We start from the raw sequence: 24447 nt of genomic DNA, 5'->3' as shown, positions 1-24447 counted from the left end.
TAATGTCTTTCTTTGGTAATATTTTCTCTGTTATGCAAACCAGCAGATCTGCCCTGAAAGGGGTTAAGCTTCAAGTGGATTAAAAGCAGCAAGGCTTTGATCTGCAGAGTTGAAATGTCTCACACCAGCTCCAAAAAGCCAGGAAAGAACCTGGAGACTTAGATCTCCAATTATCCTCAAAGCCTGCCCAATGCAGTCCCACATCTTCATGCAGTTCAGAGCCGCAGAGACACTTGCATGTGGCAGAGCCTACTGTGCCCTGCCCAGTGCCACTTTCCTTAGACATTTCTATTAAACCAGGAAAAGGCAGTGCTAAGACTGGAGAGGTTGCAAGCAACAGGCACCTTCAGTATTTGGTTTTAAAAGCCCAGGGATCAGAAGGTTTGTGTAAGTTGATTATTTACTGCAAAGGGCAGCAGAGCGGCCATGGGTCAGAGGAAGACCCTGCCCTTGTACTCTGATGGGGCGCAGATCCTAGATACATAGCTACCTTAGCAGTGGCACACCTTTTAATACTGTGTACCATGCTGTATGGGGCAGGGGTGTAGAACAAGCAACCTTGTACCAGGTTAGAACGAGTACACTACATGTAGAGTCCAAACCTCATCTAGCTTCATTCTGCGGTCCTCACCAACCACGGCAGTATTCAGATTGATCAAGGTGCGCACAGATCTCAGGGTTACAGGTGAGCTCAGCATGCAGGGACCGGGTGGACGTGTGACTTTCTCAAAGATCAGTGTATGTGTGTGCCCTGTCAGCTCAAACCCTGCTGGAGGGAGACGCAGAGCTGCTAAGTGTAGTCACAGAACACTCACTCTCTTCATATTGTGTAACAGCAGAAAAGTGAGTTCACTAAATGTGATTCGACGGCCATAGAGTTGTCCTAGACCTTGCAAACTGCACAAAATATCAACGTCAAAACACATAATGTTCTCCAGAAAAGCTGTGTTACTCCCCTCTACTCTGCTCCTAGGCCTCCTTGGGAATAATGTTAAGCATGATTCAAGGGGAAGAGCTTCCTTGACAGGGGATGCTAAAACTGAGCTGAGGATTGGGGATTTAGCTCAGTGGTAGAGCGCTTGCCTAGCAACCGCAAGGCCCTGGGGTGGGTCCCCAGCTCCAAAAAAAAAAAAGAAAAAAAAAAAAAAAACTGAGCTGAGCGGGCAGTTTGCTTGGCTGGATTACCTAGCAAGACCCTGTCTCAAAAAAGAAGGAAGAAGGGAGGGGTGAGGGGGAAGGAAGGAAGGAGGGAGAAAGAGAGGGAGGGAGGAAGGGAAGGAAGGAGAGAGTGAGTAAGGAGGGAGGGAGAGAGGGAGGGAGGGAAGGAGGGAGGGAACTGGTGGGGTTTTCCTGTGTGCCAACAGCCTTTTCTGTCCACCTGGCCCACTCAGCTTTTACTAAATTCCTGCATACTAACTCTTCCCTGTTGATGCCCTTCGAAGCCACATGTTATAAAAGACACAGAAAGCTGTGCCATTCCTCATATTTCTTCCACATTCTGATCAATTCTTTTCTCTCTCCATCCACAAGATTAGGCATAAATATTGTGACCATGGCAAGCCTAAAACCGCAAGTCCAGGAGCTATGCTCCAGCAGATAATTGGCTCCCGAAATACTGCCTTCAAATGTCTTCATCTTTCAAATCCTCTAGACCCACAGGAGTGTAAGGGGCTATAAAGACGCAAGACATGAAGGTCAAAGATTTTACAATATACAAGATGAGGCGGGTGAGGCCGGGGCTAAGTGAGCAGAGCAGCGCCTCTCAGGGAATCAGGGCTGGGGCAGATGGCCACATGGCGCCCATGAGGGGAGAGTGCAGCTGAACCCTAGCCCACTGCCTCATACCCTGACAAGGGCTACAACTCACACAAAAGCTTGGGCCCCAACAACTGGCTGGAGGGTGTCTTGGAGCTGGAAAAGCCCCTGTAACAGACTAAGAGAAGAGAGCCAGGAGGAGGAGCCCAGACATTGCTGTTCAGTTCCCACCATGACTGTTGTAAAGAGGCCACTTGTAGGATGTGGTGGCACACGTCTGTGCTAGGGAGGTTGAGGCAGGAAGAGCATGAGCCCAGAGACAGCCTGGGCTACAGAGCAAGGTCTAAGAGCAGCGTGAGCAGCACACAGCAAGACATGATCTCAGCAACGAAACAACAAGATCAACGCAATCCAAAGATGGCTGGTGAGATGGCTCAGCGGGTAAATGTTCTTGCCCTACAAGGTGAACGGTCTGGGTTCAAGCCCTGAAACTCATTTAAAAGTAAGGAGGAGAACTGACTCCATAGAGTTGACCTCTGACCTCAGCACACACATCCCTCACCAGCTCCCCAATCTCTCTCCCTCTCCCCAACCCCTCCCTCACCCCCACAAGTTTAAAAACTAAACAAAGACTAAGAACAAAACCCACTGTCTACATGAACAGGGAGGTTAGACTTGGCTTATTTCTAAGCACAAGCCTTGGTGTGAAAACTACAGCCAGAGAAGCACTGTTCCACCCCTGGGTCAAGTCCTCGACAGCCAACTAGGAGTTACCTTGGTGATCAACATAAGGCTTGAAGGCCTGAAGGATTTTTGGCACAGCCACACCCATGTCAAGCTCTGTCAGTGTTAGTTCATTCATAAAGTAGGGGAGCTGCAGAAAAGAAACAAACAGTGAATGAGACCCCAGGAAGCTGGTAACACACTAACGTCAACAGAGCTCCGGGCACTGTTTGAGGAGAGAGGAGTTACAGTGTTGGGTCACATCTCTATGTACAGACCAGAGAGGCAGAGACAAATAAACAGACAAATGCTATAATCTCATAAGCAGGAACTGGGGCTCAGGATGGACCTGGTCAGCGATGGCTGTCTTGGTGAGGAGGTGAAGAGGCATCTGGCCTGACACCTGCTCGGTGGAGGGCATGCGTGGTAAGAATGAGAACAGAGGGTAAGAAGCTGCTACATTTCAGACAGGCAAATGTACCACAGGATTAGAAATAACTGGGAAAACCAAAACTAAAGCCTGACACTCAACCCCGCATCCCCGTCGCAGGGTTGGCTATTTCTGTCTTCCTCCCATGCTCTGCCTGCTCCACAAAGGCAGGTCTAGGAAGCCTTTGCCCAGGAAGTCTGTGTCCAAGGTCTCTCTAGTGTCAGGCTGAATAAGGCCATCAGTGTACACCAGGGGCCAGGGGAGGGAAAGTGCAGGGAGAAATGTTAACATCTGTCCTCGTGCTCCAGCAAGGGTTAGAGCTCCTAGACAGGCAGCTCTACCCTCACAGCTCTCCTGCCAGATGACCTTTGCCCTTTCAGGGAGGGCCACAGCCATCTCTTTGGCCCAGGCAGACTGCTATCTCCCCTTGGGTTTCTGCACCTCCTCTGGCTAATCACCTGAGTGTGCTATCTGGTCCCTGCTGGGCCTGACTAACACCCCCAACTCAATCAGCAGGGGTTGAGTGCTATCCTTCTCAAAGTCCCCAGGTTACTACAAGATCATACTGTCACCTTATCTATACTTCCTCTGGCTGGATTTGTATTCTCCCCACCCCTCCTCCTCCTCTTCCTCCCCTCTCTCCATAGTGTTTCTCATTTCTCTGTGTGTAGCCTTAGCTGTCCTAGAATTTGCTCTGCAGACCAGGCTGGCCTCAAACTCAAGACATCTGTCTGCCTCCACCCCTAGAGTGCTGGGCCCGCCACCACCGCCAGGCTGGATGTGCATTTTGTTAATCTTCAGATCATTTGTTTTTTCAGTGTAAGGGCTCCCCACCCCCACCTCCACCCCCAGGATCTTTTTTTTTTTTTTTTTTTTCTTTTTTTCCGGAGCTGGGGACCGAACCCAGGGCCTTGTGTTTGCTAGGCAAGCGCTCTACCACTGAGCTAAATCCCCAACCCCCACCCCCAGGATCTTAATGTAACTGTGGTTGGACTGAACTCAGAAAGACCTGTCTGCCCGTGCCACCCAGTGCTGGATCTAAAGGCACGTGCCACCTCAGGCAGCTTAGCCTAAGATCTGAAGTAGGGGTTTAGTGTTTTGTTTTTTTCCCAAATGGCTGGTTACCCCACCTATTCATCCAGCAACTAACCGATGTGCTCCCTGAGCTGGACTGTCTCCTCTGAATACTAGCTCCCTCCGCACTGCCAGCATCAAACTCGCCCCCGCCCCATTGCCGTAGCTTTATAATTGTCTGTCTGACTGTCTGTGTCTCTGTCTTTCCTATCCCCCATCCCCCAGAGGGTCTCGCCAAGTAGCCCAGGCTGGCTTTGAGTTTATGATGCTCCCCCTGCTTCAGCCTCCTGGGTGCGGAGACGACAGCCATGCACCACCATGCCTGGCTTTGACACAGCTTTATAGTTTATAAGTCCTTCTTTTCTTTTCTTCCAGGATTGTCTAAGTTATATTTATCTAGCTGAGCATTAGGCTAACACACAGTGGGGTTTTTAACACACAGTGGGGTTGCACCTGGTCAGGGTGACTCTGCTGTCTACACAGTGGATCTCTGCAGCAGGCTCTCAGCAGGAAGTGGGATCTGTCAGGATTCACCAGGTGGACAACACCACCTCTGCTTTTTTACAGGCACTCATGAACATGGCACCCAACCAGTGTTGTTTGAGACAGGTTCTCATGTAGCCTAGGCTGGGCTCAAACTCACTGGGTAGCTGAGGATGGCCCTGAGCATCTCAGTTTCCTGCCACTACCTTGCAAATGCTGGGGCGCCAGTGGGTGCCACCATGAATGAAGCCAGGGCTTCCAGCATGGTAGGCAACACGATATCACGTGAGCTGCTACATCCAGCCTTCAGTCATCCTTGTCTGGATTGGTGCTCCCTGTCTTAGATACCCTCCCCCAAAAAAGCAGCAATGTGAATGTGGGTGACTTAACCCCAAGAAGCTAGCACATTGCAACTAACCTCTCCTCATGCATTTCCCCCTAGGTCAGCCTCTTTCAAATGCTAATGAAATAAAGAGAGTCCCTACTCTGTGCCAGTCAACCAGAAACCTACAGGGTCCCACATGAGACAGAAACCTAAGGATCACGTTCCTTACACTGCTAAGTAAGCTCATCTGGTTTGTTGGTCTCGTTTGCTGGTGAGCATCGGGCTGTGAGCAATGACAGCATCTGCTGAAGGGCATGAGAGTCCCAGTAGGGGCCAAGACAAAGACTTTACTTGCTGTTGGGGCAGAAACGCTGCTTGCTTTAAATCCACGTCTGGATACCAGATGCACCTCTGGCTGACATGAAGCATCCTATGCGTCTGTGGAGGAACGTGGTGTTATTCTTCTGCCCTTTGTTCCTGCAGTCACCTCTGTCTCTAGGGCACACTGCAGTGCAGCAGATCACAAGTGGGCAGGGATGAGAGGAGGAGCAGTGAGAGGCAGACAAAGCCACCAACCTCAACCTTCGGTCCTTCTGACCAGAAAAGGCAGAAGGAGCTGAAGCTGGTGAACTGCAAGGACTTTCATTAGCAATAGAAGCAGAAGACTTCCCCAGACTTCCTCCAGACTGAGGGAACCTTCATCACTCCCTGGGAGACGAGAAACCAGGACCTTCCACTCTTAGTTCAAAAGTTCATGCTTCTGGAACTGGTGAGCATCCGTCTGGAAGGCAGGCATGCCCTGTTCTCTTCTTGCTCCAAGGAAGATAGCCCTCCAGTGTCTGAGAATGGAGCAGGGACAGCCCCTCTGTTTGCCTTGCCTGGAGACTTCTCGAGGTGACAAAGAGGTCAAGTGGCTGCTGCTGTCTCATTCCCCAAGAAGGAGGGACACTTCACAATGGAGAGCAGGAGCCAGGTCCACACTCAACCTACCTTGAGGTCATTAACTGGTTGACACTTGTCAAAGGGCCTCCCAAAGCCATGCTCCAGGTCGGAAGGCAGCCTAGCCTCTCTTCTCTGCCAGAGAGTGGAGGAAGGGCAAAGACTGCCCTGGAGAAGGCACACAGAGCTTGTCATAGATCAACTAAGCCAAAAACTACTGTCTTGTCCAGAGGAAGGACCAAAATCAAGGTGAAGCTGCTTTGTGTCCTTATCTTTCTTCAAACCCAAGTTAACCTTAGTCTGACGTTTTCCTGACTGGGAGGCCTTGGACACCCTGAGAGCATGTGTGAAGGTTTACATCAGTGAACGTTCTTCTAGGAAAAGCAGCCACAGGTTTCTGCTTCTCAAAGGAAATCGATGCCCAAAAGAGCCTCTGACATAAGCTGATCACGGGACTCTCAGTGAGGCCTCAGTGACCAACGTTCTCCCTGGCTGGACCCGGAGCACGCCAAAGACTTGCTTGTCAGGAACCTCTACAGGTCTCTGGGTGACAAGCATGTCCTTTAAGGACAGTTATGGGGATCTTTAGGCATTTTAAACACACTTCCATGTGGGACTAGGCTAGCATCAGCAGTGTTCCTTCAGCAAAGAAAGAGCCCAACACAAAGAGACATCTGGCCCAAAGCAAAGGCCAGTGACAGTCACATTTAACTGTCCCAGCTGAGGGAAGGAGAGCAGCCTGAAAAGGGTGCTATGTAGTTCAAAGTGTCCATGTGGCTCGGCCCACCTCAACGCTAGACTGAGTGTAAGCTGTCTCTAACTGAGGCACAGACGAGCTATGGAAGCTCCTTTCTCCTAAACACGCTCCGAAGGACCTCCGAGGGAGGGTAGCTCCGAAGGACCTCCGAGGGAGGGTAGCTCCGAAGGACCTCCGAGGGAGGGTAATGACATAGCACCACTGCTGACTCAGTCTCTAGATACTTAGTCACAAACCAAGGTCAGTCTGTGATCCAGGCCAGATATGCATACGTGGTACACTTAGACCTAATGGGCCAGAACTTCCAGAAGTGAGGAGGTGGGGGACCAGAGGCCTCTCGGGTGAAAAGTGATACCTTAATTTTGCTGAGTTTCATCTGGATTTTCTTCGACACCACATCAGACCAGTATTTCTCGCCCAAGAAGTCCCAAAATATTCTTCCAAGCAAGGCATTCACCCAGGCTTCCTGTTCTTCCTCCTCAGAGGGTGGGGCCTCTGGCAACTGGCAAAAGAAAAGAGACCAAAATTGGCTGTCAGAAAACTGGAGACTCAGACAGGTGCTTATTTCCATAAAGCCTCTGAAGGCCCCTCCTGTAGAAACAGAACGCGTGACTTGTCCATCTTCCCTGTAAATTACAAGTCCCACATGGTGCTGGTGAGCAAGAGGAGGAGAAACAAATCCGCTCTCACAGCTGCACCTTCTCTGTCTTCTTTCTGCTTCTGCCCACCCTCCTATGATGCTGCGAACACTGCTAGCCCCAGCTCAGATAACCTGCCCTGCCCATGCTCCCCGTTCCCAGCTAACTCCATGTCTGAGAGCTCTCTCTCACAGCCTGCTTATCTTTCTCCCAGTTAAGGCTTGGGCCTGTGGCTGCCAAGCCCATCCTCATCCAGGAGGAAATGAGTTTCCCAAAGGCCAGGACTCAAGTTCAGCCTTATCCCTGCAAGGGCAAGATATCCTTGAGGTGCTTACAAATACTGACACTTGCATTGTTGTGCCTCTGAGATACCCCACTTAGCAGAGTCAGGAGTTTCCGAAGCTCTCCCCTCTCAGCATGTGACGAAGAGGAGGGTCAGAACCACAGGGCTGGAGGAGAACACGGCTCTCAGGACAGATGTTTGCCCCAACCCCAGCCCACCCCCATGTCTGAAGAAAATGACCCCCAGGCTACTCAGGCAGTGCCAAACCACTGCCCACGTCAGACTCTCATCACTTTTTACTCTTGTAGGCTACACAGAAGAGGAGGCTGCCTCCTCCTGTCTCAGGAGAGTGCGTGTTCCCTTTATCCGTCTTTCTTTAAAATGCTCATTTTTACAGGAAACAAATCATAACACACACACACACACACACACACACACACACACAATCACACAAGCAAGAAACAAAGACTATTTCACAATGATGTCTAAGCACATGATGTGGTAAAACGTCTCAAGGAACCGACGAGCAGGTTGCTTTTCCTTTTTACCAGTTCCTGTATCTAAGGCAGGCTCTGCACAGGGGCACGGGGAACAAAGACAAACATCAGAGCTGCAGAACACAGACAATGCATCAAAAGGGCTTCACGAACAAAACCTGGCCTCCACAGACTGCTATAATGCCTTTCCAACGACTGTCATAAAAACTTAGAGCCAAAGAATAAATGTGCATACACGTCCTAACATCGCTCTGTGAATGCAGGGAGAAATGTGAGGAGAATATTCATCACGCCGCCTCCTCCCTCCACACGGTAGGGAAGGGTAACCAAGCACGCCTCCAAAGACAATGTTTGGGGAAGCCAATGTTCCGAAGCTGAGGCAAGGCCATCTAGAGGCCAGGCAGGCCTTTCTGCTACAAGAGAGGCGGAAGCAACTGCTCCTGAGTTTGGTCATGCATGGCTGCTGTGTCAAGGTGGCAGCTGTGGTGGCCTGGTCCAGGAGCAGACACAGCAGGACACTTTCTTCACGCTTGTGTGCTTGTTCCCGATTTTAAGACAATCCATATTCATTACAGAACACACGAATGATCTCTCTCCCCAGAGAGAACAGAAACATTTTCTTTATATTTTAAGCCTGACCCACCCTTTTAAAGACATGGTCTCACTGTACAGCCACAGATGGCTCCAAACTGGCGATCCGACTTCAGCCTCCTGAGAACCAGGATTACAGACATGCATCGCCAAGCCCAGTTCCAGTCTCTTTCCAGTGTACCAATAATTAAAAAAAAAAAAAAAAAAAAAAAGTAGCACGTGCCTTTAATCTCTGCATCTGGAAGGCAGAGGCAGGAGGTCCTTTAGAGGCCAGCCTGATCTGTTAGAGGCCACCTTCTCTCTCCTCAGTGCTGGCATCACGGGCATACACCACCACAGCTGGCTTTTTAATCTGGGGGTTAAATGCAGGTCATCATGTGAACAAGCCCTTACCTACGAAGCTTTCACTCCACTCCTTTATACGAGCCTTCTCCCTTTGGGTGTGTACATGTGGTGTATATATGCTTGCACATATATGTGCAGATGTATGCACATATGTGTATATACGGAGCCCAGAGGTAAAAAATGGGAATCTTGATCTCTTCTCCACCTTATCAGTTTATAAAGCTTTATTTCTTATGGTGTGGGGGTGGGGTGGGTACACGTGTGTGGTTACTGACTGAAGCCAGAGAAGTGCACAAGATCCCAGGAGCTGGGATTTAGACTGCTGTGATCCGCCTGATCCAGGGGCTGGAATCCCAATTGGTCCCCTGCAAAAGCAGTGCACACTTGTGAGTCTCTCTAGTCTCAGACCGTCTTGTTGACAGGGTCTTACAGAACCTGACTTTATTAACTAAACTAAGCTGTCTGGCCACTGAGCTCCAGGGATCTCCCTGTCTCTGCCTGCCTAGCTCAGGGGTTTCAGATGAACGTCATCTGGTGCTGAGGACTCCAAACTCAGATCCTCGTAAAGCAGGCACTGAGCGGACCATCTCCCCATGCATTTACCTACTTTTCTTTCTTTCTCTTTTTCTTTCTTTCCTTTTCTTTCTTTCTTTAATCATTTGTTCTTTTTTTTTTAAAGATTGATTTTATTTTATGTATGAGTACACTGTCGCTGTCTTCAGACACACCAAAAGAGGACATTGGATCCCACTTCAGATAGTTGTGAGCCACCATGTGGTTGCTGGGAACTGAACTCAGGACCTTTAGAAAATGAGTCAGTGCTCTTAACCACTGAACCATCTCTCCAGCCCACATTTACCTGTTTCTTAATTCAATTATTTATGTCCTTAATATTGAGTCATAAAACTCAATATTTTGGTATTAGACCAATATGAGAGGGACAATTTGCAAATTTTTCTCCTACTCTGTGAACTATTTTTAAAAAGATTTATTTTTATTGTTTTCATTTTTGTGCATCTATGTGTGTCTGTATAAGTGTGGACCACACATGTGAGGGTGCCTAGGGAGGCCAGAAGATGGTGTCAGATCCTCCTGGAGCTAGAGTTACAAGCAGTTGTGAGGCACGATGTGGGTGCTGAGAATCAAACCCAGGTCCTCTGGAAGAGCAGTGTATGCTCCTAACCACTGAACCATCTCTTCAGCCTAATTTTTTTTTAAAGATTTTATTCATTTATTATATATAAGTACACTGTAGCTGTCTTCAGATACACCAGAAGAGGGCATTGGATCTCCTTACAGATGGTTGTAAGCCACCATGTGGTTGCTGGGAATTGAACTCAGGACCTCTGGAAGAGTAGTCGGGTGCTCTTAACCGCTGAGCCATCTCTCCAGCCCCAGCCTAATTTTTTTAACTTGAAAATTTGCTTTTATTACATTTTATTTGTTTTTATTTCGTGTGTGGGAGTGGGTTTTCTCCACCAGGTGGGTTCTGGGTCTGAACTCGGGTCATCAGATTGGTAGCAGGCACCTCTACCCACCTATGGCACCAAAGCCTTGAATTTAGGTGGACCCAGTTTACTTGTCTTTGGGTGTTTGCTTATGTTGTCTTTGTAGGAACTTTTATTTTTCTCTTTTTGCTTCCTCATGTTCTTTTAGACAGCCTTGAACTCATATTCTATCAGTTTCCTGTGTGTTAGAGTTCCTGATGTACACGCCGTGCCCTGCTCAGGTTTCCTCTAACTCAGTCTAAGATTTACTTCTGTTCCATGCTTAAGAGCTTAGCGTTTACCTTGAGGTCTGTGATCACACGATCTCATTCTGCATGGAGCGTGAGGCTCGGGTTCAACATCCTTCTTCTGCACGGACAGCTCGTTGTTCCCACATCATTTATTAAAAAGACTATTCTCAGGCCAGTGAGATGACTCAGTGGGTAAAGGGGTTTGCTGTGCTGCCAAGCCTGATGAATGTTTGCTTGTTTTCGGCCCTGGCTGTCTTGGAGCACACTATGTAGACCAGACTGGCCTCGAACCAACAGAGAGTCACATGCCTCTGCCTCCCAAGTGCTGGGATTAAAGCTGTGTTACCATGCCCCACTGTGACCTGAGTTTAATCCCCAGGACCCACACAGTGCAAAAAGAGAACTGCCTCCTGGAAGTCACCTCCCTGCTTCCACGGCATGGCACAGGGGCAAGCACACATGTGTGCATACTCATGGATACACATGCCAAATATATGTAAAAAAGTTTTTAAATGAAGAGTGCTCTTTTCCTTACTGGTATTTCTTGGCATTCCTGTGTCCTTTAAATTTTTATTTTTAAATTGAACATATTGCTTCATAATTTTTTTACTTGTAATAAGCATTTTTTTTTCATTTCCAGTTTCCAGTTGGAAGAGGAGAAAGGCAGCCTTGGGAACCTCTGCCAGACTTTCTAATTGTTTTTTCATATAATTCTTACGTCCTGAAACACAGGTGGCAATGTCCTGTAATCCAGCTCACAGATACTAGGTCAAAAATAGAATCCACAACCCCAAGTGACAGTGACAACAGGGCTCCACCCCGGAGCAGCCTGCAGCATCTCACATTCCCCCACTCCTCCCATGAAAAGGAAGTGAAGTACCCACACAGAGTGCCACAGTGCCGCAGCCTCACGCCTGCAGGACGGGCACACTGCTGTCCTGTCAGGCTTCTCCTCTCTCAGCAGCCAACTCCAGTGAGCACAGAACCCATAAGTTCCTGGCCTCAAATCTGGAGAACATGTGCAGCCAGCCTGCAGGTTGTCTCCTGATGACACAGGGGACACAGCGAAGCTTGATGGTCTCTCTAATCCAAGCACATGTGCGTTCACCTTCTGACCTAGTGACCCTGCTTCCAAGACTTCAGTAGGGAAGACACCACAAGAACACGAAAACACGCTCACACGTGATTCATCCTGGCACCTCCAGAAACTGAAAATATTGGAAAACCTTAAACTATAGGACATCCACATATCGACATCTTTGCATCTGTTTAAAGAGATGGGAGTGAATTCTATGAATGAACATGGAGTGATTCCCATAAAGTGTTTGTGAATGGACCAGCAATGCTCAAAGAACAGGCACAGCACGCTAAACTCTGAGAAAAGCACAAGAGGCAATGAGGCTCACAGACCGTGGATCAGAGGCTCAGGGCACTTGCCGGTCTGGAGGTGGGTGAGGGCAGCAGCTCAGAGCTGTACATCTTGATCCCCCGGCAGCAGGAGACTGTGAGCACAGTGGGCATCGTCTGAGGATGAGACATCAAAGCCCGCCTCCACAGTGACACACTTCCTCCAACAAGGCCACTCCTCCAACAGTGCCACTCCCCACGGGCCAAGCACTCAAACACATAAATCTGTGAGGGCCACGCCTATTCAAACCACCACACCAGCGGATCATCCTCCAGCCTCCAGTGCAGCCTCCCCAAGGGACCCTGTACAGAGCAACCAGAAGTCCTCACCGGCTACCCCTGATGAAATTACAAATTTGTGAGGAAAACAAAGTAACTATTGTTTGAAGCAACCACCTCAGGGGCTGTCTGTTTCACAGTGATGGATGACTAACACCCCACTACCAAACCACTGGATAGCCAGAAAATGGCCCTACATGCTTCAGGCAGGCCAAGCAGATTTGAGGAGTCCTGAACTCATGCACTTTGTTCAAATGCCAGTCAAAGTCAATGTACACAGGCCTCCTATGCGAGTCCAGCTCTCTGCTTCCCTGGAGCATGGCAGTTATTAAATTAACCTCCAGGCACCACAGTTTTGGTGTTTGTTTGGCTGTCCTGGAACTAGCTCTGTAGACCAGGATGACCATGAACTCAGAGATCTTCCTGCCTCTGCCTCCTGAATCCTGGGATTGAAAGCTTGCACTACCACCCCCAGGCTGTTTTTTGTTCTTTTAAAGACAGGATCTCCCTGTATAGCCCAGGATGGCAATCCTCCTGCCTCAGCCTCTTGAGTGTTAGGATTACAACAGTGTGCCACCACGCTCAGCTTTCATTTGCTTTTTGAATGTGAGGAAGCCATTCAGAAAGATTTTTACCAAGCTCTCTGTGTAGTACACGCTCTCCCCCTGACCTTCTTGGGTCTGATGAGAAGCAGACGACTGCTGTCTTGGGATACAGGGCATGTGGGGAGGAAGGAGAAGATACAGGCAAACTGGGCAGTTGCTACAGAGCTGCCATCACCTGGCCTACCCTAGAGGGAAGTCTGCCTCCACCAGAGGCACAAGGTCGGTTGTCAAGCTAACAAGGTCACATGGGTCACATCGGTGGTTACCTCCACACAGAGGACAATCAACAGAGCAAGTAAAGCACAGGGCAGCCAAAGGCACGAGAGGAAGATAACACATGTTCCTCCTTAGAGGCAGAGCTCCGGCTCCAGCCAGAGGTCACACTGACTCTCCATGAGAAGAGGCTGGGTGCTCTGCAGGCAGAGGCTATGCCTCAACACAATGGGGCACAGTGGAGGCCTGCACTAGGGGCCGTCTGACCCTGGACTGGAACTCATGACAAATCTTCAAGAGCATTGCCAAAGTCAAGGACTGCTGAGGTGTTGGGCCAGTGACTGGGACCTTCCTACCTACAGCCCGCTGCTCAGGTGCAAGCAACAAGGCAACGTCCTGCTTCCCTCTCTCACACCCACATCTGTCCATCAGCAAAGTCAGTTCCTCTCCTGGCTACCCACTATCACAGGAATCTCAGCCCGCCAGCCACGGCTTCCCGCCTACTCCTTCCTTCCTGCAGCCTTTCTGCAGACTCACTCACGCTTTAGCCTTCTAACAATGGCTCTCCTTGTCCAAACCCTTGTAGGACCTCCCACCTCCCTCAGAACACGTCTGAAGGGGCCTCCCTGAGCCACCACATCTGCTGCCTCCCTCTCTCGCCCTTGCTTGTGCCCACCTTTGAGTATCCCAACTGCATTCCTGCTGTGGAACCTTAGTAGACAGTGGGGCCCGCCCTTCTGGAATGTTCTCCTACCCGTATCACTGCAGCTCACCGATTACCTCCTTAAAGAAAGCCGGGTAACACACAGTAGGAACTTTCCTCAATTGCTTTAACCCAGCTTCAATTTTTCCTGTCACCCAATGTGAGCTTTGTGCGGTCCCCCTGAGCGTGAGTTCCGAGAGAACACATGCCTTTCTGTGCCTAGCTCACCACCATGTCTTCGAGTCCTGAAGCGGGAGGGCCTGGCACTCCCCTCACACAAGGGGAGGTTAAGGAGAGCAGGAAGGCCCGGGCCCAGCACCTTACCTTCTTCCCAGCCGTGGGGCTGCTCTCTGCACTCTGCACAGGGCTCCTGTGGGGGCTCTGGCCGTCCTGGGGCACACACCTGCCCATGTACACGCTGTAGTCCAGAAGCATCTTCTGCCGCACGCCGCCCAGCAGCTCCTTCTGCTTTGGCTGGGGCATCATCTCCTCCATGCTGCCTTTGCTGCTGCTGCGGCTGTGGCTCAGGTGCCCCGAGGGACTGCTGTGTCTGCTGTGGGCGGGCAAAAGCCCTGGGGTAAGAAATGAGATCTATTAATACAAATGATAAAAAAGAAGCAGGAATAAAGGAAAATGCCCGTGGGTTAAACGGAAAAGCAGCTAAAATGCTAACAAGTGATTGAAAACACTACTCTGAAAAACACCTTCTGCTCTAACGTAAAATAGTTTTTAGTCTTCTCTGAGATTATTCTGGAATGGGGTAGTGCCGTATGTCAGGTGACTACTTTTTCCTTGTTCCCAGTGATCTTTTAGGAAAACGTAAATCACAAAACACAGCACCAATGTACCCTCCAGTCAGGGAGGAGCCGTGAACGCTCACAAGGTAAAGGAAGGGTGGGCGGGAAGATAATGAATTGTTCATCCACAGCTCAGAGCACTGCAAAGACGTCATCTTTCATTCATCGGAGCAGTCCTCAAGTACCTTCTATGGACCTGTTCCATGCCGACCAGGGAACAAGCTGAACCCTTGCCCTTGAAGTAAGACACAGGGGACGGAGGTCCCAGTCACCTGTATCAAGCACTGCCAAGAGCTGTTAACCTGGCACTGACATCCCATCCCTGTGCTATCTGTTGGGGAAAGAGTTGCCATTTTCTTTGCCCTGGCAGAAGAACAATCCAGAGAGAGAGAGAAGAATATCAAGAAGCAAGAGGAAGACACACAGAGGGACAGGAAGCGTGGGTGGAGGGAAAGTGGGGAGCCTGACCGTCAAGTGACTGAAGTGTGACACAGATTCAGTTTGTCCCGTTGCAACAGAGTTTTAAGAATGGAAGTTAACGGACACTCAGGTTTACTGTCAAACAAGGTAAGAACAGAGGTCGAAGTCCACCCAGACCACTGGCGTTGCCTGGCCCCAGCGTCTGGGCTGCAGCTCTGTCCTGGTCGCACAAACACCTGGAAAAGCTGCTTTAACTTATTGGGTTAGCTGGGTTGTTCCAGGCCCGACTGCCTGAGGTTTTACCTAGAATTCAAATTTCTTATAATCCTTCATCATTCTCAAACCACTTCAAGGTTTAACATTATTTTTAAATGTCAGGACAATGTATAACCGCCCCTCCCATTTTTTAATAAAAGACCTTTAGTAGAAAATGTAGTGCAATCCAAATAAACTCCTGAGTTTAGTTAATAAATGAACAATTTAGAAAGCTACAGCTAAGAGCACCCCTCCCCCATTCAAGGTCAGTGGTAAGAGCATGACTGTGGCCTGGTGGCTGTTCCCTGCCCGTGGGGCAGCTTCTTTGCTTGGGGTGGGACAGAGCTCAGGAACTGTCACCACTCTGGAGGACTCACGGCCAGCCCTTGGTAACATCAGGCTGGAACTGTGCCAGGGCACTCATGGCTTCCCCGCTCTCACCAGGTTCTGCTCATCCTGCAGCCACTTCTGACTATGGACAGAAGCTGAGCGCTGGAGATCTAGAGATTTGGAAGCTCCACCCTTACTTGGGCCTCCTGAGCCAGAACCTGCACGGCAAGTAGCCAGAGAAACCTGTGTTATGTCTCTAAGCGACAGCATCCCTGAGAGAGAGAGAGGACAGGCCTGAGTCAACCAACAAGACTTCCCTCATGTGGTGTTTGCAGAGGTGCCTGGTCCTGGAGACTCATCACCAGTGTCCCCTTCACGGCTGAAGACAAGCCAGCTGGGCACTTGCTGTTCAGGACACTTTGAAATAGAGCAGTCTTCCCGGTGTCTAAGTTCCATCTCCACTCACAGTGTTTTAAGGTTAGCTCCGGCTGGCTAACCGAGGTATTGCTAGGCGTGTGAGGGCGGAGGCTTGCTTGATTTCAGTGTGAAGAAGGTACCAAGGCCTCCCACAGTCCCGGCTCCTACCATTGACTCTGTTGTGCCGTAAGTGCTGGGCATGGTAGCGAATGCCTTTAGAGCCAGCACTCAGGCAGTGGAGCCTTACTGTGCAGCCCTGCCCGGGCCAGAACTCACTATGCACACCAGGCTGACTTCACAGAAACCGCCTGCCACTGCCACTGCCACTGCCACTGTCCTGAGTTTACAGGTATGTGCTACCCCCTCTGCTCTACCCACGATCTTCAGACTATGGTCTCCTGGAGCTGCTTTTATGAGAGCGCCAGGTAAAGACAGTCCCAGGCCATCACCGCAGGCTCACCACAGACCTGCAAATGGACCATCACTGGAAAGTGACTGAGAACAGAGGTGGTTGCTGTAAAAGGCATACACATTTGAGGTTGCAGAGAGTAATGACCTAAAGGCAGGCTTCCTGTCTGCCTGCCTGCCTGCCTGCCACTCTCTCTAAATCTTCCCACAAGCCCTTTAAACAGGTACACACTTAGCACAAATGCTATTACCTGATTTACTTCCAGAAACCCCAGACGACTTCTTGAGGTCTGACTTCAGCTTAGATGCCAGGGTAAACCTCCTGAACCACTCCTCTTTTTCTCGGCCAGTTCTCCCAAACAGATACAGGATCGGGTCTCGCTGGCTAGACTTTGTCCCCTCTTGAGGCTGGGGTGGCTTCTTAAGGTCCTCGCTTGCCAGCTCTTTCTCAGGAGGCAGCTTCTCCTCACCGGCTTCCTTATCGGTCTGCGCCTTAGACATAAAGTCATCTTGCCGACCGAGCTCGATACAAATGGGGTACTTTTTATTCCAGATTCGCTTTCGAGCCAAGCTTTTAGGTACAAGATAAATCTACGGAGAGAGGCAAACGGTGATTTACATACTAAAGAGAGTCTTCCTTATGCATCGATACCACATACCAGAAAGGTCAGCCTTTTGGGGTCTTTGACTAAAATGATGGAAGTTAAATAACTCTAACCATCTGTCTATAATCTAACTAGAGAACAGGGAATACATTTTAGAAATGACTTGTTATTCCTCAAAATTCCTGTGTGCATATTTGAGAACTATGCGAGTGCCTTGAATATCTTTCCTTCTCAGGCAGCAGTAACAGAGTAGTAACGTTTACGTGGTTATCATCAAACAGGCTTGGATAACGACTGAGTTAGTGACGCTAGGTGAAGCTTAAGCTGGAGAAAAAGCATCTTAGTCTAGACAGAAAGTGCAGGTCAGCGTGGGAAATCAACTCAGGCATGAATCTATATAGCAACCATTTTCCCTCTTCCCATCACTGCAAAGGGATTTAAAGACCACTCATGAGAGCTATAAGAACAGAGATATGCTCAGCCCAGGGAGTATTTGGAGGTGTGGCCTCGTTGGAGTAGGTGCGTCACTGTGGGCGTGGGCTTTAAGACCCCCATCCTAGCCACCTGGAAGCCAGGATTCTGCTAGCAGCCTTCAGATGGAGACGTAGAACTCTCAGCTCCTCCTGCACCATGCCTGCCTGGATGCTGCCATGCTCCCACCTTGGTGATAGTGGACTGGACCTCTGACCTGTAAGCCAGCCCCAATTAAATGTTGTCCTTATAAGAGTTGCTGTGGTCATGGTGCCTGCTCACAGTAGTAAACCCTAAGACACCATGTCTGTGTGAAATAACAACTTATATTTATGTGAAAATACAAATGATGCTTTATCAAAATGTGGACACTTTTTATACTTTACAGAGCTTTATCAATACCTGGCAACACACACATAGCATTTAGACTAAAAATCCAGTTTTCTTTCTTTCTTTCCTTCCTTCCTTCTTGGGGTGGGGAGGGGGAATGTATGGAGTGTATGGCTTCAAGCTATGTAGCCCAGGCTGGCCTTGAAGCCAGGTGCTCCTCCTGCTTTGGCCTTCTGAGACCACAGATGCCACCACACCCGGCATTGGTGCTGGGGGTGGAACTACTGGCTTTGTGAATGTACAAGCATTCTCTCAACTGAGCTGTATCCCTAGCTTCATAACCAGCTTCTAAAGTCAATTCTGAGTGCAGAAAACCCTTGCTCCCAGAGTGTGGTCCTTGGAGCTGCAGCATGAGCTCCACCGTGGAAACTCCAAGCAGTCCAGGCTTGGCCAGGCGGTGGAGGCTCACACCTTTGGTCTCATGAACTAGGAGGCAAAGGCAGGCAGACCTCTGTGAAGTTGAGGCCAGCCTGGTCTTCAGAGTGAGTTCCAGAACAGTCAGGATTACACAGGGAAATCCAGGCTCTCAGGCCCCACTCCAAGTTGCTGCACCACCACCTGTACTTCAGAAGATGCCCAGTGATCCCGTTTCCTTGAGATGCCGTCCTAATGTATACTGCTCCTTAGACAACATCGTGGGGTGGACGCAGCATAGCAACAGAGACTCCAAATGCTTCTCATCTATTCGGGCTCTGCTTCCAAAATCACCCAGACTCACCTTGCTGTCTGAGAGGTCATAGATTTTCTGGCTGATGTAGGTGACCTCTGGCTTTGTCTCATTGTAGCTCGCCCTCCTGGATATGTTTTTGTTGGGCTTTGAAAGTCTTAAGGTTCCACCCTCAAGCCGGACAAAGACTGAGTGTGTCAAAGTCGCATGGTAGGTTTCTGGATCATAGCTGTAAATCTCATTCATCCATCCCTGGTGGAGAAAACTTCTGTTAGCGAGAGAATGATGAGAATCCTGGATCTCAGGACTGAAGGTCACAATGTAAAGTGCCAGCCTACCTGTGCTGAGTGCTGGGGAATTTGGTATGGTTTTGATAACCTAAATTTGGGGAGCAGAATGGTAATGTCCACTATCCTAAATATATGATTCTTTGCTTAAAGCTGACAAGCAAAAGGAGAATTCAAAAGTCTTATGCATTCAACAGAGCAAGGCTCTCCACCAGATCTCCCATGGGAATGAGCATTGAGCCAGTCTGCCCTTTTCTGGTTGGTCGTTAGAAGGTTTCTTATGGAGCCTAGGCTAGCCTAGAACTTGAGCTCTTCCTACCGCCACAGCCTAAGTGCTGTGGTTACTGGTGTGTATCACCATGCCTGGCTCCCGGCCTGGTGCTGTTCCGTTGATGTATTTGTTTGTTTATTACACATGTGCTGAATGTTCGTTACATGCAGGCTGCAGCGTGCCTGTGGAGGCCAGGAGACAGCCTGCAGGGGGAGGCGGGGCTCCTACCATGTGGGACTCGAGTTGAGCAGCTTAGCAGCAAGCACCCTCCAAGGCCAACACCAGTCTAGCTTTCTAAATTAGCCAGGCGTCTGCTGATTTCAGCCTACTTTGCAAACAATCTTTGACATCTCACAGCTAACACTAATTCCTGTTACCATCTATCCAAGACGCAGAACACTTACTGTCTATTTCAATGTACTTCATGGAAACCATACAGTGAAGAGCAGATGAGTAACAATTAGGCAGCAAACAGGCACCATGTCTCGGTTATCACAGTAATTAAAATGGGTACAGCTGTGAGCCAAGGACTGACTCATCCTCGGACAAATATATTCATACGGTGGCTTGTTTTGAAGTTTTAAAGACTTATTTTATGAGTATGAGTGTTTTGTCTGCATCCATCCATCCATCCATCCATCCATCCATCCATCCATCATCTGTCTATCATCTATATATCCATTCATATATGCACGTGCGTATATATGTATGTATCTGTCATCTATTATCAGTCTACCTACAAATCATCTATTCATTCATTTATGTATATATGTCTGTGCATGTTTGATGCCCAAGGTGGTCAGGGAAGAGAGTCAAATCTCCTAGAGTTGGAGTTAAGGATGGCGTGCACCACCACGTAGGTGCTGGGAACCAAACCTGGGTCCTCTTAAAAACAATAAATGTTCTTAACTGCTAAGCCATTTCTCCAGCCTTTCACGTTTATGTAGTGAGTGTGTCGGTGTAAGTGTGTGTACTTGACGAGAGCAGAAAAGGGCATCAGATCCCTAATCTGGGGTTACAGGAAGTTGTGAGATGCCGGTATTGGTGCTGGGAACTGAACTCTGGTCCTCTGGAGAACGGCAACTGCTCTTCACCACTAAGCCCCTTCCCTAGGCCCCAAGGCCCCCTCTTTTGGAGACAGGGTCTTACTATGCTGCAGAGAGCTAACCTTGAACTCTTGACGCTTCTAGCCTTGGCCTCTTGAGTAGTGGCAATTACAGGCCTGTCACCAGGCCCAATCTTAACACATGGGCCTCAAAAATAACATTTACACATACTGATACACACAAACAGAACACAAAAGGTGTCAAATATAATCAAAGTCCATCATACATACAGAGGAAAACAATGAAGCCCATCATTTTGTATGCTAATATATGCTAACATATGCTAATAAATGCTAACAAAACAACACAACAGCAAACAGACTGTACTAATATAACAGTGTACTAGTGCAGTCAGTATCATCCCTTAACACTTCGCCTGCCATGAAGCATTTTCTCAGCTTTGGTGAGTCACTGAGGCCCCTTGAGAGCTCCACAGGGAATGTTAAATGGCTCACTTTGTAACAGGCGGGCAAGTCCCTGAAACACTTAGAATAGGGAATGCCGTTTCTATGGTAAATATTGGAGTCTCTCCCCAGTGAAGGTCTGACTCTGAGAATGAGGACTCCTCAGCACCTCCTTCATTGCCCATCCATGTCCATCCATCATCACAGTGTGCACCACATCTACATGCAAAGGAAAATGCTAGGATTGGCTAGGACCGATTACGAAGGTTTCTTTCTTTCTTTTTTTTCCAAGTTTAAGGTTTTTTTTTTAATGTGCATGAGTGTAATCACTTGCATGTCTGGTGCCCAGGGAGGTCAAAAGGAGGCATGGAAAATGGTTGTGAATTCCTATGTGAGTACTGGGAACCAAACCAGTTCCTTTGCAGAAATAAGTGCTCTTAGGCACTGAGCCGTCTCTGCAGCCCCAGGAGCTGACACGAAGATTTTAAGAGTCTAGGAGCTGGAGTCAGCTCAGCAGTGGAGCACTTGTCTACTATGCAGGAGGCCCTGGCTCTCCCCCAGCTCCTAAGAAAAAGTTATGAACTAAAAAAGGGAAAAGGGTAAAATTCTTGACGAAAAAGTCCCCAGGGAAGAGTGGAGAATGGGGTCTTTATCCCATCAGCCACTCGAATACGAGTGAGAGACATCATCACAGGAAAGGCAGCTCCAGTACAAGGCGCCAAACACACCTGTCCCTCTGTGTGTGGGGTGAGACTTGGGGACCATTTGCAGAGCCACACAACTCAGGAGCCTCGTTCTGAATGAACTGGGAGGGCTCCATCCTCCTCTGTGCTATGACCACAGCAGCGAGCACCCGCCCAGTGACTGGACGGTCGGCGCTCATGGACAGGGCAACGGTCTAGCATCTGGACGGGCAACGGTCTAGCTCATGGACGGGCAACGACTCATCCGAGAGGCCAGGCAATTTCCGACTCGGAAGGACAGGCAGATCATCAGCTGTCAGAGCATCGGCTGGGGTGGAGAGAGTTGTGCTAGGCATCAAGCATTCTTTTTTTTCTTTTTGGTTCTTTTTTTTTTTTTTTTTTTTTGGGGCGGGGGCCCGAACCCAGGGCCTTGCACTTGCTAGGCAAGTGCTCTACCACTGAGCTAAATCCCCAACCCAAGCGTCAAGCATTCTTAACTGACATTGGGTGCTATGCTGAGAGCACAGTTCAGTCGATGTAGCCTCTGACGGACAACCAGAAGCCTTTCCCTCCTATCTGATCTCTCTGGCTAAAATGTTTTACCGTAAACCCTTGCAAAGAACAGTCTTCCACGAACATCAGTATTAGGAGCATAAGATGGAGGCTGGGTGCTGCTCGCTGAGGCCAGGCCCAATGTCCAGGCTTCACATGCTCTACCACGGATTTGTTGGCCCAGAGGATTTTTGTTGTTCTCAACTTCCAAGAGCATCAGTTTTCTGGTTTGCCTCAGCTCCTTAGTTCAGGGATTACAGGTACACTCAACCAGACCTGCCTTATCTGTTCTCTCCCCCTGCCCCCTTTTTTATTTTTCTAGACAGAGTTTCACTGGGAACTCATTCTGTTGACAAGGCCGGCCTCGAATTCACAGAGATCCCCCTGCCCCTGCTCCAGGTGCTGGGATCAAAGATGCGCACCACCACTGCTTACTTAAGAATTTATTTGTTCTTAAGAACTATTCAACCAGAGGGTGTTTTGAAGAATTTACTGCAACTAAGTTCTCAACTCCAGCCATAATGTGGCTTCCACTGTGATCTTCGGGTCTGTGCACGTGTGTCCAGAGGTGAGGCCAGGTCAGATTATAAGGTCGTGCTCTCTCACTCCCAGCCCTTCCTCTTACACAGGGTCTTTCCCCGTCCCGGGGGCCAGGCTGGCAGCCACACCTTGCTGTTCTCTGGGCTGGAGAGCGTCAGTCTGGGCCTCGCCTGCACTACAGGAGTCCGTGCCCTCTTCAGTGTCTGCAGGCTGTGGTGACATCTTTCTTTCAGCCCTGGCAGTAATTTGAACATTTCTCAAAAGCGTCTCTGTTTGAACATAAACTTCCTTCTAAATCCTACGTTTGATGAAATTTGTCACATGCTGGATTTCTCTTATCTCCTTCGATTGGAAACATTTTCTAATTTCCCTTCCACAAGCTATTTAGAAGTATGTTTTATTTTCAAAAATTTTGAGAATTTTTAAGATATCTTTCTGTTACTGACTTCTGGCTTAATTACATTATGGCCAGAGAACAGTCTCTGTACCGTTTCTCTTTTGTTAACGAGCCAGAATTTTGTTCATTTCTTACCCTGAAACACTTCTGATGACACCTTTGGCCTGAGATTTCTTGCCACAGTCCTTAGCCATTGTAGAGCTGGGGTTTCCCCTCTCCACTCCCCTAGTTGCTTGTTGGCACTGACCAGAATTAGGCTGACTTGGTGCCTAGCACAAGGGCCTCCACCGCCCTGAGATAAGCAGGCTCGTCACGACTGGATGCAGACACAACGAGGGGCTTGGGGCTTAAGGCCATGCATGCACAGCAGCCTCATGAATTCCATGTGCTAGGGCGTCATGCATGAGACGCCCTCTTCTAAAGGCCTCTTCATGCAAGGCCTCTTCTAAAGCAGAGAATGCAATGCCTTCCCTAGCAATGACAGTGGGTTACAGGTGAGTCTTAGTCTGGGACACGAGAGTCTCCACCTCCTCCCAACTCAGCAGGGGGAAAGTAATTTTTCTCTTTTCTTTTTTTTCTGAGAGTAAGGGTTGAAACAAAGTTTCTCTGTGTAGCCCTGGCTGGCCTTGAACTCATAGCACTCCTGTTTCTGCCTCCCGAGTGCTGGGATTAAAGGCATGTAAACTCCTGTTAGGTTTCACATGCCAGGATATGTCTACTTGGGTGACAGGTTTCTTCTTTCGCTTAGTGTTGTGAGAGTTGTTAAGTCTACCACTCTGGCCTCCAGATGGCCCCACCTCTACCTCTCCAGCAGTTACAGATCTGCACTGTCCAGCTCTGAGGTTAGTTACGCGCCCTGCTGTGCTCAGTGACAACAGTTCTCTGTAGCTTCAAAAGCGACCCCACGGCGGTCACTGCGTAGAGGCTTCTCTAAAGGTATTCCTCCTTTTAAATACACACTCACCTGTGAAGTAACGTCTATCAAGTTTTAGCTTTTTTTTTCTTTTCAGATTGAAAAATAAGACAAAACACCAAAGGTGTGAGAGCTGGGCGCAGCAGTGTCTGTGCACAGGTCAGGAATGCTGCCGTTATCCTGAGCTACAATCAGTTCTCTTCCTGGGTCAATTCTTGTAACTGGTGAGCAAAGCCAACCTTCCCCATACAGCTTCTTCCCTGAGCTGGCTTGCTACAGAGCAGGAGTTCAGCCCAGGAGCCTGAGGGGCAGGCCCCTCCCCAGCTCACGCTCCACTCAGCAGGACCGAAGTTCAGAGATGAGTAAGCAGTTAGCCTCTGTTGACAGCTCTGGCAGATACAGTCACACTCTGTGTCCTCCACAAATACCTGGTTCAGAGGAATGCGTAGGAAAGGAGTGTGAGGTCTAACTACACAGATCAACTATAAAACCTCACCACTCCAGTGGCAGAGGTAAGAAACCCAGCCAGCTCCAACATCTGTCCAGTCTGACCCAGGCCAGCGTCCCTCCCACCCTCACCTCCCCAGATGCCCAGATGTCAGATGTCTTTTCCGTTTTCCTTCCTGAAATGCCACGGTCCTTTAATTCTGCTCAACAGATCTAGTTGAGGCTAAGGTCCATGGCTTCCTAACAACAAGCACAGGCCACCTAGGATCAAGACTCGGATGGCACACTATGGACAGTCACTT

General features: G+C 49.1%; 1 protein-coding gene across 2 annotated transcripts in view; it reads right to left on the bottom strand.

The window, feature by feature from the left end:
* The window catches only part of Tex2 (testis expressed 2), a 104596-nt gene that overhangs the window by 22846 nt on the left and 57303 nt on the right, over window positions 1–24447 (bottom strand). For both annotated transcript variants that reach the window (XM_032911772.1, XM_032911773.1), the window contains exons 3-7: window positions 18597–18797; window positions 16664–17003; window positions 14110–14357; window positions 6842–6988; window positions 2530–2629 (exon numbers count right to left, since the gene is read on the bottom strand). In XM_032911772.1, coding sequence (XP_032767663.1) covers window positions 2530–2629; window positions 6842–6988; window positions 14110–14357; window positions 16664–17003; window positions 18597–18797 — 1036 coding nt within the window. The remainder of the gene's footprint in view (window positions 1–2529; window positions 2630–6841; window positions 6989–14109; window positions 14358–16663; window positions 17004–18596; window positions 18798–24447) is intronic.

The sequence above is a fragment of the Rattus rattus genome, chromosome 9 (assembly GCF_011064425.1).
Source record: "Rattus rattus isolate New Zealand chromosome 9, Rrattus_CSIRO_v1, whole genome shotgun sequence".
Classification (NCBI taxonomy): domain Eukaryota; kingdom Metazoa; phylum Chordata; class Mammalia; order Rodentia; family Muridae; genus Rattus; species Rattus rattus.
The sequence above is the reverse complement of the archived record's forward strand: the minus strand, read 5'-3'. Positions and strand labels throughout refer to the sequence as shown.